The sequence below is a fragment of the Cinclus cinclus genome, chromosome 3, assembly GCF_963662255.1.
Source record: "Cinclus cinclus chromosome 3, bCinCin1.1, whole genome shotgun sequence".
NCBI classification, from domain to species: Eukaryota; Metazoa; Chordata; class Aves; order Passeriformes; family Cinclidae; genus Cinclus; species Cinclus cinclus.
In genome coordinates, this window is record NC_085048.1 from 109940849 (window position 1) to 109956602 (window position 15754).

General features: G+C 50.6%; 1 protein-coding gene across 1 annotated transcript in view; it reads left to right on the plus strand.

The window, feature by feature from the left end:
* LOC134042001 (serine/threonine-protein kinase pim-1-like) overlaps positions 1-15535 on the plus strand; it is a gene marked incomplete at its 3' end in the record, with an annotated part of 132891 nt that extends 117356 nt beyond the window's left edge. Inside the window, exons 3-7 of the mRNA XM_062489073.1 lie at positions 13977-14081; positions 14168-14218; positions 14447-14816; positions 15005-15181; positions 15456-15535. Coding sequence (XP_062345057.1) covers positions 13977-14081; positions 14168-14218; positions 14447-14816; positions 15005-15181; positions 15456-15535 — 783 coding nt within the window. The remainder of the gene's footprint in view (positions 1-13976; positions 14082-14167; positions 14219-14446; positions 14817-15004; positions 15182-15455) is intronic.
* Positions 15536-15754: the final 219 nt, after the last annotated feature.

Here is a 15754-nt window from a genome sequence, read left to right on the forward strand (position 1 = left end):
AAAGCAGCCCTTACTTTAATTTGGTTCTTTGTGTTTCAAAGAAAAGAGCCTAAAGGGAAAGCAGTTGACATTAAAGAAGGCTTAAGTAGATACTTTATGAAATTTCTTATTTTTAGGCCTGTTACATGCAAGTCTGAGGCCAGATATTGGTGCCAGTGGAAGTGTCATGCTGTGCATGTGCTCTTCTGCTCTTATTGTGCTTTTATGTTCCTCTGGACACAGTGGGATGTGTTGTCATTTCCTGAGTCGTCTGTCTAAGGCAACTGGTTTTCTTTCCGAGGTCATTCTTATGTTTCCCCTCATGACTTCCCCAGGTGACCAACCTCCGCTCAAAGGTGTCCTACTCGGCCATTGTCACTCTGGGAGAGCTCTTTGTGACCTTGAAGAAGGACATGGACTCTGAGGTGGATGAGGTGGCTCGGGTCCTTCTGCACATGATGTGTAATTCGCCAGAGTTTGTTGAGAAAGCAGCCAGTCACACCCTGGGGATCATGGTGGAGAATGTGACTCCTGCACGAGCAATGACTTCTCTCCTGGACAGTGGAGTCAAGTAGGTTCTTCTTTCAGTGATATTCTTCACCTTCTAGAGTACTTCTAGGTGGGGGAAGGGATGAGAGAAAGAATGGGAATGGTGGGAGGGAAGGGTCCTGTATCCTGCATCTTCTGTCAACTCAGTGACTGGATTCTCCAATCCACCTCATTTCTTTCCTCTTCTCCCCTATTTCTGCCCTCCCTCAGTCTATGAGTTCTCAGAATGAAAGAGCTGTAGAATATGGGAAGTTGGAGGAGGCCATGAGGATGATTAAATCCAGTTCCTGGCCTTGCACAGAGCCCCCCAAGAGTCACACCATGTGCCTGAGATTGTTGTCCAAATGCTGCTTGAACTCTGTCAGGCTTGGTGCTGTTGACCACTGCCCTGGGGAGCCTGTTCCAGTGTCCCAGGCACCCTGTGGGTGAAAAAGCTTTTCCTGATATGCAACCTAAACCTCTTCTGACTCATCTTCCCTCTGCTTCCTGGAGTCCTCCCAGTCTGTCAGAGTTGCCTAGATGTGGTGAATGCTGGGGAAGTGCAAGTGCCTGCAAAGGCTAAGGATAGAGCCTTGTGCTTCTGTGGGAAGAGGGACAATTGCAGTTTTCATCTGTGAGAGCTCTATGGTGTTTCACTGCAGTAAGCACAGAGGCCCTGGGAAAAAACATGCATCCTCATGATGCCATTAACTGGAGAAATAAGGAGGGTACTTGCTGGGGTATGGAGCACCTAGGGGAGAATGTGCTGGCTGTGACACAGCCTGCACAGCAGGTGCAGCTCCTGCCAAAGGAGTCCTGAATGACTGTCCTGGCCATAGAGCTCTACTTTCTAATCAAACTGGTGTTTCATGTTAGCCTTGAGATGATGAATCACTGCACATACACCTTCACAGGCCCACTACTATGGAATAGCTGATGCAAATGCTGCCTTAAGTGTTTGTGCTGAGCCTGATAATTATCAAAAGACACTCTCTAGAACTGGACAATCTGGGTAAATTGATTGCCACACTTTCCCCATCTTTGCAATAGGATAAAACATTCAGATGTACCCCTTGCCAATCCTCACAAAAGAAACAGGCTGCATTGCTGCATATTCTGCAACTTCACGGCCCACAGTGTGTTTTCTCTGCATCTGTATTTTTCCAAAGCTCTGCAGATTTGGGGATAAATGGCTGGAATGAGCCTCAGTCCTGCTGCAGCTCTGTGTAATGGGTGCCCTCTGATAGGTTAGCATGAATGGTCTTTCATTTCTAAAGAATTCATATGTAATCTATTTTTTTATCTTTCTCAGTGGAAATTGTGGCAAAGACACTGAATATCAGGTAGTGCAGGGAGACTGAATTCCTTCGTCTTCCTTGCAGACAGTCCTTGTGTCCAATGCTAATTTGAGTTTCTCTGAGGACAGAAGCTTCTACAGGTGTCTGAAGCTGCAGGGAGAAGCCAGGCCTCCTTCCCGCAGCAATGGCAGGGAGCACGCTCTGGCCAAGGCCTGTGCTGCTGTTGCTCCTTCTCCCTGTGCCCCAGTGTTTGCTCTCCTCTTGCCAGGAGCCGCCACGCCCAGGTGCGGAAGTGTGCGGCGCAACTGCTGCTGTCCTTGATGGAGAAAATTGGAGTCACGAAGCTCGCAGGCACACCCAGGGCTGAGAGGCTGGCGCACGCGGCAGGGACGCTTGCTCAGGACTGCCACAAGGACACAAGGTAACCATCTTCATTTCACCTCCTCACACAGGAAAACTGTCTTGTGTCTGTCTAGAAAGGTAAAACCACAAAAGAGTGGTAACGAAAGGCAATATTAAGTTACCTCACGGTGTGGATAAGGGCCACAGAGGCATGGAATACCCGGAGTTGTATGGGATCCATTGGGGCCATGGAGTCCAGCTGCCAGCCATGTGCAGGACATGCCAAGAGTCACTCCATGTGCCCAAGAGCATTGTCCAAACACTTCTCGAGCTCTGTCAGCCTTGGTGCTGTGACCACTGCTCTGGATTACCTGGGGAAATGACTGTAGTGGGTAAGCTGAGGTTGTCCAGCAAGAAGGAGCATTGCCAACTTCCTGTGACTTGAAGGATTCTTTCCTGAGATCAAAAGAGCTCAGATTTGGCAGTCAAACAGTTTTGTTTGATCTTAGGTGCACAACACAGAGCCAAAATATTGCCTCATGTTCATCACTGAAAGACCCAAAGCAGATCTTTCTCGTTAACTTAAAACTTTTCTAGAAGTATTTCAGGGCTAATGTATTCAGTCTGTCTAAACCTCTTCTGCAGCTTTCTAGAATGCTGTTGTCTGTGGCTCAATGACCTCTAAATTTCTTCTGGAGGAAAACTGCTTTCCTAGTGGCAAAATCAACCCAAGCCACCCAAATCCCCTTACTTTGATGATTCAATTAATAGCTGCCAAAAATACAGGAGCAACTAGCTGCTGCTCTGCATACATATAGAATAGTCAAGAGGAGGCCTGAGGTGTTTTGTGCTGGATTCTCTGCCAGTTAATGGAAGGCAAATTATTGAGCAATGGCAGCAAGGTACTTCTAATGGGATCTGACAACAAAACAGATGTGTTTCACTTGTTCCCTGGGATCCTTTGATCCCACAGAAGCACACCCACAGTTTCAGAGTGAAATGATATTTTTCTCTCACTTTGCTGAGTAGGTAATGCCATCTCATGCAAGGATTGCAAAGGATGACATGAAGGTATCAGCCTCTTCTGTTAACAAGTTTCCTTTGTTTGTTCGATTTCCTTCCTTCCTTCCTTCCTTCCTGGAATCCTTCCTTCCTGGAATCCTTCCTTCCTTCCTGGAATCCTTCCTGGAATCCTTCCTTCCTTCCTTCCTGGAATCCTTCCTTCCTGGAATCCTTCCTCCCTTCCTCCCTTCCTCCCTTTCTCCCTTCCTCCCTTCCTCCTTCCTTCCTTCCCTCCTTCCTTCCATAGGCATTATGGACAGGAGATGGTGAAGATGTTGATAAATCATCCAAAATGTAAAATGCTTTTGGAGCGATCCATTCCTGCCTGTGACCTGGAAGATATTCTGAGAAGAATTAAGAAGAAAGTAAGTGCTTGGCAGGAGAAATGTCTCCTTTGTGCAAGTATAGCCACAGCTAATAGGACATCAAACATACCTAATCTGTCTTTATCTCATTCCCCTTCTGCTCAATCATTTTGCTCCTGGGAATGAGCTGTTAATCCCCAGCCTGTTCATCTGCAGACCACAAAGGAACTGATATTCTTAGGGGAAAAGTGGGGCTTTGAATATTTTGACTATTGGTCACAAAGAGGAAAGGGGAAGAGGAGAAAGTGGGTTTACATTTAAGCATAACTCCCCACCCTGCTGTCCCTGCTCTGCTCCCAGTAAAGCAATGAAGTGAGAAAAGTGCTTCTGAGGAGAACAGTCTTTGCAAAAGACACTGGAAGCAGTAGTGCCAAGAGAATTTCCAAAACTGCAGCAGATGTCCCAGTCAATCCTAATTGCTACAATTACCATCTGTCTTTTGGGAATACTGCTCTGCTGTCAAGCCCTGTGGAGCTGGAAGAAGCTTGGTGAATCCAGCAGCATCCAGAGGAAAATCATTTGTCTGGGGGGGGACTTTCATTGTTTTTATCTACGTTATAGAAGGGAGCGTGTCCTTTGTGCACAAACAGGGAGAGCGAGTGTTGAACCAAATCACCTTCCAACAAAATTGGCCCACCCCAAAGAGTCCTAATTTTTCTGCTTTTTCCTATAAGATCTCTTGGTGCCTAGCAGTTTCCATTATTCCCATTTATGCTCGAGACTCATGAATTGGGGAGTTTAAACTGCTGCTCACTATGGCAGCACCCATAACCTGCCTTGGGCTATTGCAAACAAAGAGTTGGCATCACTGAATCTCTGGTCTGTTTCCTTCTGTAGGTTTGGAAATATTTCCCTAAGCCTTGGTAGCAGTGATCCTGGTTCTAACTTGTGTTTTTAAGCAGACGGTTTCCTATTCTATATTCGAAATGTTGGTGGGGTTTCTCTGTGTCCTTGTAGGGGATGGAAGAGCAGAAGGGTGAACGCCCATGTGTCAAGAGCCCCATGAAGATGAGGAGGAATATCTCAAAGAAGCCCCAGGCCACATTTCCTTCTAGTCAACGGTACTGAGCACTTTTGTTAGATGTGACAAAGCACACAACAAGCTTGACATTTCTCTTCTTCAGGAAAATCGTTCTGGCAGAGATGGCCTGTGCCAGAGATTGTTTCCTTTCCCTACAAATGCTCTTTAATAAAAATGTCTACTTCTGTGTTACACTGAACAAACATCTCTGCAGGGGTTTCCACAGAAATGAGGCGACAGAAAGACACTCATTGGTTGCAGCACAGACAAGTCAGGGCAGTGGCAAGGGCTGTGTTGTGGAGGATAGGAGAGGGCCATGTCTCTGCTGCCCGACTTGGGACAAGTAAATTCAACCAGGGCTTTTTACATCTGAGTGGAGTCTTTTTCAGATGGGTGTTTTGAGGAGAAATCCCAGTCTAGGGTCAAGATGCCATTCCCCAAACAAGCAGTTCCCATTTAAGTGGATTGGCTTGGCTGAGTCATGGTTTTCTTACCCTCACACAGAACCAAGTTTGAGTAGTAAGTAGCAAGGCAACTCCTGAGCAACTTTGGTCAAAAGGTGTCTCAATAGGGACTTTTTGTCTTGATATTCTTGTCCTTCATATAGTTTGCTGGATGGACAGCATGTTTGGTTGATTTCCTCCTGTGCTGCAATCTGCACTTAAGACAGGGATTTGGTCCTTGCTGTGTCTTCATGCCAGTGGCAGAGCTACTTGTACCTGTTCTCTGATAACAGAACAGATTTATTTAGCTCTGTGATGCTCAGCAGTGGCAGGAAAGTGACCACATGCCTCAGTAGCATAGCTAGGATCTTCCCATGCTCATGGGAGAGACAAGTTGATCCAAGAGAATTGTTCCCAGTGGGTTTGTTAAGTTATAGATCTAGACTCTAGGAATGCAAACTTAATGTGAGCATAGTGCTGGGATGTCTGGCATCTGTTTTTATCTCTGTTACTGATTTTCTGGATCCTTCAGATATGCCCCTGGTCATCTGCTCAGATGCATCTGAGCTCCTCTTTCAGACTGTCATGCCTGGTGTAGAGACATTTCTGCAGAGTGATGAGTTTCCTTCTTGCAAGACACACACCTCCCATATGAGCAGGCATTTAAACATGGAATTAGTGTCTCTCGTTCTCCACAAAGCAATGCAACCTGTGTGCCTGGGAAGCCTCCTGAAGATAGATCAGATGCATCTCATCCTTGGTTTTCCTGAGTGAGAACTGGCGAAAATGTTACTTTGCAGATTTTCTCCCATAATGATTGTCATGAAGTCCATGCTCTTTTCAGAGCCTCATGATTCTCTAGCTTGAAATCACATCATGAGTAAATCACCTCTGGATGTTTTGCTCACAATTATCTGCAGGTATTATCACCAACAAGCCATCATTTGCTTTTATTTTCCAGGGTGAAGTCGACCTCGGATGGACGCCTCCTACACCATCCAAAAGTCCAGGTCACGTTGCCTCCAGCTGTGGATGAAATGGAGATGCTCCAGAAGCTTTATGATCTCCTGGAAGCCAAGGGGTTTGAGACACGGATGGAAGGAGTGGCACTCCTCCTAGACCTGTGCAAAAACAGCCCCAAGCTCATCACCACAAACATTGTCCAAGTATGTAGGGTATCTTCACTGTTCCTTCCCTTCAGCTCCTCTCCCAAGCCTGTAGCAATGAAGTTAATTCAGTCTGTCTTGGCACTACATCCTGCCTTGTTGGGACAGGCTGGTCCCTCTTACCCAGACAAATTTAATTCAGGTCCAGCATGCAGGACAAATTCTTTCAGTCCAGCTGTATTTGTCTGGCAGGTGCCTATTGATGTTGTTCATCACATGATGACAGAATTTTCCACTGCTCTAACCTTTGCTGTCTCCTACTCCCAGCTGGGTTCAATGAAAGGAATCCAGCCACTGAAAGCATGGCAATTCTTGTCTTGACAAAAAATGGCTTTGGATGGGGAAGAGAAGTATCAGGCTGGGTTGGTATAACCCAAATGTTTCTAAAAGAACACTTTGGTAAACTCCATCCTGTCTTGCACAAACACTGTGTTTGTGCCACAAAGAACTGTGGCTACTCGTTTCCATCCTTGTCTCTATTGCACTTGGTAAAGATGGTGTGTAACCTTCTCGGGTATTGAATGCTCATTTCTACATCCCCTCTCCAAACAAGGACATTTTAATCCACCTTTCTTGCTGCTTGTTCTCTTCACAGATTTTTGATCATTTTGTCCTGAGAATATCTGACACGCACAAGAGAGTGAAGCAGATGGCGCTGGACGTGCTGGCAGAAATGATAGCCATTCTGGAAGATGCCTTGAACCCCGTGATTGTCCGTTTAGTGGAAGGAATACTAAAGAGCCTGAACTCAAAGGATACCGGGGTTCATGCTGCAGCTGTGAAAGCGCTGGAAAAATCTGTTTCTCATTTTGGTAAGGCTGACATGGACTCTCCTCAACTGTGTCTCTGCCTCTCTGACACAAGAGAACACTGAGTGCCATGAGAGCTCTTGTTGCCCGTGGAACACTCCAGCTGACATCCACCAGAAGCTGTGGGGGTGCAGTCCTTAGGCACCAGTCCCCTAAGAGGCTTGATTGTGCATCAGCATTTCCCACAAGTGCCAGGAGCCCTTGGCTCTGTGCTGCTTGTCTGGAGAGGAGGTCCTGGACTACAGCTTTGCTACAATTCAGAGGCAAAGGGGATTTTGGAGATTGCTTGGACCCCATTAGATTTCCCAAATGAACAGCTTTGCTGTTGCCATGAAGGGACACTGGCCCATCATGGCTCCTGCAGAGCAGCCCCCTGGAAGGCTCCACATTATAGGCAGTAGCTGCCTCCGTTCCACCTTTCCCATTTGTCTTCCTTTTTCAAATGGGACACTTATGATTCACCAAGTGCATTTCCTTAAAACAAGCAGATAGAAATCCAGCTGTCAGTGATGTCTTGTTCCACATGTTGTTTTCATGGGGCAGGATGGCTGTGGCAAATACCTACACAGGCAAGGACTGCTCTAAATTCCTTTGTCACAGAGATTTATGTCAGCTCTGAAAATGCTGCTCGGGAGAAATATGCCTGACAAATGGAGTGTTGAAGAGGCAGATCTTCAAGGGGAGTTTCCACTTTCTCCACCTCAGCTGCTCTGCGAACTCCTGAACTGCCTGACGCTGTGCCTTTGTGTATCCCAAGTCTGGGCTTCTTCCTGTTTGCTCTGGAGTTCAAAACCTTTTCACTGCTTACGTGTGATTGAACTCTTGAGGTCCTTGATCTGAAATGTTTAACGTAGCTCCCGGTCCAGCAGACAACTTTGCATTGACAAATGTGAACGGAGAGGTTTTCTTTGGGAATTTGAACCCCCCTCAAGTAGGCTGGAAGGAAAGAAGTACATCAGCAGAAAATTACTTGATTTTATAAATTGGGGCTGCCCCTGCCCTTCCCCTCCCCACTCTCCTTTCTCCTAGGACCTCAGAAGAGTGAGCAGAAACGTGTGTTTCTCTTGTAGATAAAGTAGCACTGATGAAAGAGTTCAGCCACCAATGGAGTCAGCTGAGTGGCCAAGCTCTGCTGGATGTGACAGAGCGTATCACAGGTATGGCCTCTGCTAAGCCAAGAGGTCTCCCCAGGGAGCATTTCCAGGGCATTCCTGGCAATAGACAGTAGAGTAGCTGCTCCAAATCAGGAGGTGCTGAGCTTGTCCCTCCTGCCCAATGCCCATGGCAGCTGTGTTTGGCAGGTTTTCCCTGGCTGCTGCAGAGGTGTGCAGTACCTGGCACGGGGGTGGCGCTCGGCCTTGGGGCTGAGCTCTCACTGGGGCATCTCAGAGCCCACCTCCAGGAAAGGGAGGGGTTAAAAATACCCGACCTGGCTCTTCTCTTGGGAGCTCAGGGTCATCTCTGGTCCTTTAGGGAAAATGTAGCAAGTGCTGTTTCAGGCAATCCGTTTCTTTTGTCCTCACAGAATTCTCATCTTGCTCTTGAAAAGTTTTGAGACTGAACCCTGCAGTGCCTGGGGGTCACAGCTTAGGTCAAAACTCAGCACCCAGATTAGGGGCACGGATTTGGTGCAAGGCAGCCTTTGGGGCCAGAGGGGCAGAAGCAGAGTGCTGAGGCTCCCTGCCTGTGCTGTCAAAGTGGCATTGGACTGAGTATTTCAGGGTGTGCAAACAGTGTCTTCCTGTGTCAGTGCTGTCCAAAATGCTACAAATGCAGCTGATAATTGATTCCTCAGAGGAGCTTGCTATGTCAGCAACAGCCCAGGATTGGAAAAGTGATAATCTCTCTATATAGTGGACAAGATGATTTACAGCCTTGCTTTAACGGGGTCTAAATGCACTGCTAAGTGTGCCAGCATCTTTAAATGCAATGTTTCATAGATGTTGTGTCTTCTTCAGCAATCTCAAATGCTCAGTGTTCGGTGATTGAGAATGTCAAAAGCGCTTGAAAGGGCATTGGGATAAAGTAGATGTCTAGGAAGAGGGAATTTAGTTTTGGAGATATTTTGATCTCTTCTTGAAATAATGGAAATAAACATAAATTAGGACTCTTTTAGGAAGAGCAGATGTTCTCTCTGAGATTTAGTGGGAACAAACAATGTTTTCTCAAGTTCCATTGTGATCAGTGTCTTGAATTGGATTTTAACTGAAATTAACACCCATTTTGAAATGGATGCCATAACCCTTTTCCTGCTTGGCAGAATTGGTTTTGGGCACTTTCAGGAAGTGTTTAAATGTTGATGATTGCTGGTGGATTGCGAGCATAGAGAAAATGAAGTCTCTTCCACCACAGAATAAGAAGTGGTTACTGCATAATATTTTGCCTGATCAGAAAATATGAATGGTGTCCAGAGCATTTCAGGTTTTGATGTCTCAGCCACATCTGCCATGCAAGGAGCCTGTTGGTTGTCAATGTTTTGTCTGTGTTTGACAAAGTTCAGTTCAGAAATTGAGCAGGGAGTAGGCTTCAGAGAGAAAGGGAGAAGACACTCGTGTTGTGGTTAAATTTCATTCATCTGTGTTGCATTTTTCTCTCTACATTCTACTATTGCAGTGCACATTGCAAGAAAAATGCCATTAACATTGGGAGGGGGAATGACATTAAAATGTGGAGATGCACAAATGCCACAGCAATGAGGTCTGGGTAATTACCTAAGACACCCTGAGGTTTGAAGCAGCTGTTTGTTGGAAGGCACAAAAGCATTGTGCCAAAGACAGCAGCTAGTCACTGATGTTTCTAATCCAGCTGTCAAGCAGCACCCATGTCTGGTGGGCTGGAGTTTGGAAGTGTGGTCTAATAGTGCCCTTTGCTGTGTGCCACTGAGCAAAGGGAAGAGCCAGATTGGATTCTGGCACTTTGACATCAAGGGTCACAAAGATGGAATTGTCCTTTTTCTTAGAAACCTTTCAATTGAATCTCCATGGTGCATTTCCAAATCTTCAGTGTGGGTTTAGACAACTTCCTAATGGAAATGAAAGGGAAGTTGACATTTTAGTCATTCTTGATGTTGAAACAGATTGTGAAATGATTCAGTAAAGGTACAAGTTCTGCCACAGGTGCAAGTATTTGTTTGGAGACAGTACTCCTGAGGTGTTGGTGGTTCTATTTTGGGGAGGATCAGCTGCTTTGGCCATTTCTAGATCGTGGGGCTCTGTGTGCTATTTCACTGCTCTTAGGCAGAGAGGCTTCCAAGAAGCAAATCTCGAGGTGGATCCTTGTTTGCATTAAGGTTGTTGTTTCAGAAGCTTGTGTCTCTGTCCCGGCAGTGCTTGTGGAAGGGGTTTATGCCAGGAGCCCTGAAGTGGTCCAGCGCTACGCCCTGCCCGTGCTCTGGTCCTTCCTGGAGAACAAGGCGCTGCCTGTCCGCAGCGCCAATGTGCGCACGGTGGTCACCAGGCTCGCCTCTGCCCTCTACGAGGTGATGGGCACCAAGCTGAAGAAGCGTGCTGCCAGCCAGCCCCCACATGTCCAGGAAAACCTCTCCAACATCCTGGGCTGGTGAAGGCTTGATGTTCTCCAGCAAGTTGACCAAGTGCTGAGATGGACACCTGCGCTTCTGACCTTTTAGCTGGGCCAAAATTGACAAAATACTCAGGAAGGGTGTGCATCTGCCACTGCTCTCTCCACTGCCCTTCCTAGTCATGGCATGCTCAGGGGCCTGAAGACACTCTGGATTGAGGACAAAGTGAAGGACTAGCATGGCTCAAGCCTCCCACCGAGGTAAGGTGGGAGCTGGGCCGCTCTGTGGTGGGAGGAAGGGTCTTGTGCCAGCCTGGAGAGCCTGTGCACATTGCCAGGGAGCAGTTGTGCCCTGCAGGTGCCCCCTGCCATGAGCTGTGCTGCTGCCAGTGCCCCGTGGAGCTGTAGGGCTGCTGAGCTGTGGGGCAGGGAGAGGAGCAGGAGGCTGCATGTGCAGCTGAGCCATTGCTGGGAAGCACAGGGCTCTGGGCTCCCTGCTGTCCCAGGGCAGCCCAGAGGCCAGGGAGTTCCCCTGGGAGATCTGTGGAAGTGGCTCAGGGTGTGCCCCTGGCCTGCCTCCAGAGGGTGATGGTAGGAGAATGTTTCCCTGTGCAGCTATTTATGAATTTCCAAGAAATGTGTTCTATGAAATATGGAGCTTCAGATGCTTTAGGTTTGCATTGCAGCCTCTGTTACATTTTGTGTCTCCATTTTGCAGACCTGCCTGGCTCCTGTGTTTCCACCAAGTTTTCTCTGGACATTCTTTTGTGCATTTACCCACAAAGTCCTTTCCTGCTGTCCAGAAGAGCTCTTTTCTCCAAGCCCAGGAAGAAGCTGCTGCCTATCCAAAGAGCGTTTGAAGACAAGGATTTATGCATTAGCCTGTATAGTTCCAGATGTACATATGTTCTGATAGTTATCTGTAGGTTTCAATAAATATATTTTGATTGTATCTTAATAATTTTGTTGTTATATTTTTTACTGTGTATATTTTTGGTGGTATGTTTTGGTTTTTTATATTTTATAGTTTTATATTTTTTCCCACTGACATGCTAAGGGTGGCCAGGTCCTTGAGAGCTTGAGATGGGGAAGGGAGAGCCTCCCTGATTTTGTGAGTTTCTCTGGGAGGGCGGGGCCAGTGTGGGGAAGGAGGCCAAGGCCACGAGATTCGAAGCAGGTAAAGGAGCGTGGGGGGGCAGTTACTGGTACTCACCCCTTTTTGGCTCTGGAAGGAGGAAGGCAGCTGGGAAACCTCACCGCGCCATCCCAGTGCCAGGAGCTGCCTCTTCTGGTGTTGGACCTCACAACCCTGCCAGGATGCTGTCCTGCTTCAGTTTGCTATCTCCAAGCATCCTGTTGGAGCACCGGGACCAACACTGCTCCAAGGATTCGTGAGCAGAGTCTCTCCTCCACCCTTCCCATCTGAGACACAGCTGCCATCACCCCCAGCTCTCCTGCAGCTGTGCAGGGATCCACACACCTGCCCTGTCCACTGGGAACCTGCCAGAGCTCACTGCCAATGGTGATGGTAACTCCACCAGAGGGGAAAAGAGCACACAACCAAAGGAACTGTGACTGGGTTCCTGTTAATTTCATAGTTATTGTTGTTTAGATTGGCCTTGTTGTAGATTTAGTAGAGAACTGTTCTTCCTGTCCCCCTATCTTTCCCTGAGAACCTCTTGATTTCAAAATTATACTGACTCAGTGGGAAGGATTTTACTTTCTCCATTTCAAGGGAAGGTCCTGCTTTTTCCCTAGCACACACCTGTCCATTCAAACTAGGATACGGAGCATGAGGTGCAGGGCTGATGTGTGAAAGCATGAGGATCTCCTCCAAAGTAACTTGTTTAATTGTCCATTTTATTACTTCTCTATTTACTCCACACTACTAAGGCAAGGCAAGCTTTGCTTGCAGGCAAAACAGGCATGGGATACACTAGGGTCCCTTGCAGGATCAGCAGGGCTGCCAGTGACAAAGCAGGCAATCTGCTCCATGGTGAGCCACTACACAGCCGCATCCCAATGTGGGTTTAAGTAGCATGGTATTATGGAGAACTCCTTTTCTGCATCAGATACCAAAAGAACGTCCACAGCTTCTGGTGGCTGTCAGCTGGAGCATTCCACAGGCAACACGAGCTCTCAAGGCACTCAGTGTTCTCTAGTGTCAGAGGCAGAGACACAGTTGAGGAGAGTCCATGTCAGGGGTCAGCCTTCCCAAACTGAGCAATGGATGCTTCTGCCACTAACACTGACAGGAAATAAACAAACAAAATTTCTGTGCACACCAGGGCTACGTGTGGATTAAATTATTTCTGTTTCACATCCCGGCCAGAACAACATCGTGGTCAGAATATCATTGTTCCTAGATTCTCTAACACTAAAAATATTGCTGGAGAGTTTTTGTCATTCCCATAGATTTGGTGACATCCAGACACACTTAACAATCCATTTGGGTCCAAGTTCCATATTGCAGACGATGTCTTTGGGCAGCCTGCAAGTGTCTCAGCAGAGAATGAAAAGGGATGACAATACTGACACGATTTCTCTTTGCTACTTGAAATTTAAAAGCTCCGCTCCAGCCCACACTGGCAAAATTGTCAGAAGAGGCAATTCTTCCCCACAAAATGCTTCATCTCACTCAAACAAGAAAGCCACCAGCCAACAGTCTTCTTTACTCCTCCACTGCTTTATTTGGCTATTTCTCTAATAGGAATTAGCTTCATTTATTCTTACTTTGTTTCCTGTGTTCCACGGGGCGCGCGGCGGCTCCTCCGTTGGGTTCGCGGAGGCAACGGCAGAACGGCCGCGCGCTCCGGCGGCTCCGCAGCAGCAGCAGCAGCAGCAGCAGCAGCAGCAGCAGCAGCAGCAGCAGCAGCAGCAGCAGCAGCAGCAGCAGCGCCTGTCTCGATCGGTTTTCCGCTCGAGTTCCCGCTCGCCCTCCGTGCCCTTCTCCCTCTCAGACTCCCTGTGATCCCGTTCAGTCCCCTCCTTGTTGCGCCTCTCCCAGCCCGGCTCATGCCGCGCCCCGCAAGGCGGCCGTGGGCGAGCCGGCCCCCTGCCCGCCCCTGTCGGGCACGCCGCGGTGCCGCCTCCGCGGGGCTCAGTCCGTACCGCCTGTGGCACCTTTTGAAGAGCCTGTGGACGAGCTCCTCGCTGCACTGGTGGCGGTGGTGGAGTAGCACCGTCTCTTGGCTCCGCCTGGCGCGGGCCCTGGCGCTGGCCCGGCCCCGACCGAGGCCCCTCCCGCGGTTCCGCCCACAGCTGGCCCGCAGCCGCCCGGCTCCCGCCCCGCCACCGGCGCATTCCCCCGAGCGAGCCTCGCCGCCCGGCAGTTCGGCCGCCGGCCCCGAGGCGCCGGAGCCCGGGGCGGCTCGGGAAGCAGCGGCGGCCGGGGCGGGCGGGTGCCCCGGGCAGAATGCCGAGAGCGCGGTGCCGTCCGCACGGGCGGAGAAGCCTCCCCTGGAGCAGCTGTACCGGGAGGGCCCGCTGCTGGGGAGCGGCGGCTTCGGCAGCGTTTACGCCGGGACCCGGCTCGCCGACGGCGTCCCGGTAAGAGACGGGGCCGGCTCGGAGCGGGGAGGGGGGCGGCGAGCGGCGGGCGGCGAGCTGAGCCCTCCGCTCGCCTTGGCTTGCAGGTGGCCATCAAGCGAGTGTCCCGGGACCGCGTCTTGGAGTGGGCGCGGCTGGTGAGTGAGCGGGGCCAGCGGGAGCAGGCGGCGGGGCGTGGCGGGCGGGGTAAGGCCAGGCCCGGCCGGGTGGGAGCCGGGACGCTGCGATGGGAGCGAGCGTGGAGCGAGCGGGGGCCGCGCAGCGTCCCGGGCCATGGGCAATGGGAGCTGCGGCGGCGCCGGGCAGGGGGTGGCGAAGGCGAGCGCAGCATCGGCGCCGCTGACGGCATGGCGGCTCCCCCGCAGCACGACGGCGCCCTTGTGCCCCTGGAGCTGGTGCTGCTCTGGATGGCGTCGTGGCCCGGCTTCCGCGGCATCGTGCGGCTCCTGGACTGGTTCGAGCTGCCCGACGGCTTCGCGCTGGTCATGGAGCGTCCGGAGCGCTGTCAGGACCTCTGGCACCTGCTGCACGCGGGGGGGTTCCTGCCAGAGCCCGTGGCGCGGGCGCTGTTCCGGCAGGTGCTGGGGGCCGTGCGGCACTGCACCAGCCGCGGCGTCCTGCACCGCGACATCAAGGCCGAGAACATGCTCGTTGACCTGGCCACCGGCGAGGCGAAGCTCATCGACTTCGGCTGCGGCACAATCCTGCAGGACACCTTCTACACCCAGATGGCCGGTGAGCCCAAAGCCGGGGCCCAGCCGGGCAGTGGAGCTTCTCCCCTGTGCTTCCCCAGGTGGAACACACAGGGAGGGAGGGAGGGGGAATGCTGCTTCAGCCGGCTGCAGCCAAGTTGCATTTTGGCAGGAGGTGGCTGGGAGGGAGCAATCAACATTGGCCTGATGAGCTGTGCCCGTGTGCCATAGGAACGCGGGAGTACTACCCACCGGAGTGGATCCTCTTTGGCCGCTACCATGGCCAGCCAGCCACCATCTGGTCCCTGGGCATCCTGCTCTATCAGCTGGTGTGCAGGCACCTTCCTTTCAAAAGCAGAGAGGACATCGTCCGGGGACAGCTCTTCTTCCCGCCCCGGGTGTCTCAAGGTGGGGATGGGCCTTCAAGGCACGGGAGCAAGAACGGCTTTGGGAGAGGGCAGGTGGCACATAAGTGTCCTGCTGTTGCAGCTGGGGAGGAGGTTCATCTCCTGGGCTGAGCTGGACGAGGTGGCAGGTGTACCTCTGCTGCTCTCTTCCAGAAGAGAGGATGGATGGGAAGCTGTGCGAACAGCTCTGAGCACTCTTAGTGTGCTGTGGGCACTGTGAAATCTGGGAGAGCATGGACAGGAGCTGACCAGCAGTTTCTGGTTTCTCTCTGCAGAGTGCCAGCACCTGATCAGGTGGTGCTTATCCATGGACCCTGCAGACAGGCCATCCTTGGATGACCTTTTAGAACATTCTTGGGTGCAGAAGCCCCACCTGGCCCAGGAGACAGCAGAGATCCATCCCTCTGCACAGTAGAATCCAGGATGCCCGCAAGCAGCAGCTGCTCGTGTCTCGTGGCTCTCAAAGAATTGCCCAGAGCATTTCCCAGTGGCCCTGGCATGGAGCAGAGAGCACAGCCAAGGAGGTGCTTCCTCAGGTCCCCGGCGATTTGTGGAGGGAGCGGCTCAGGGCTCC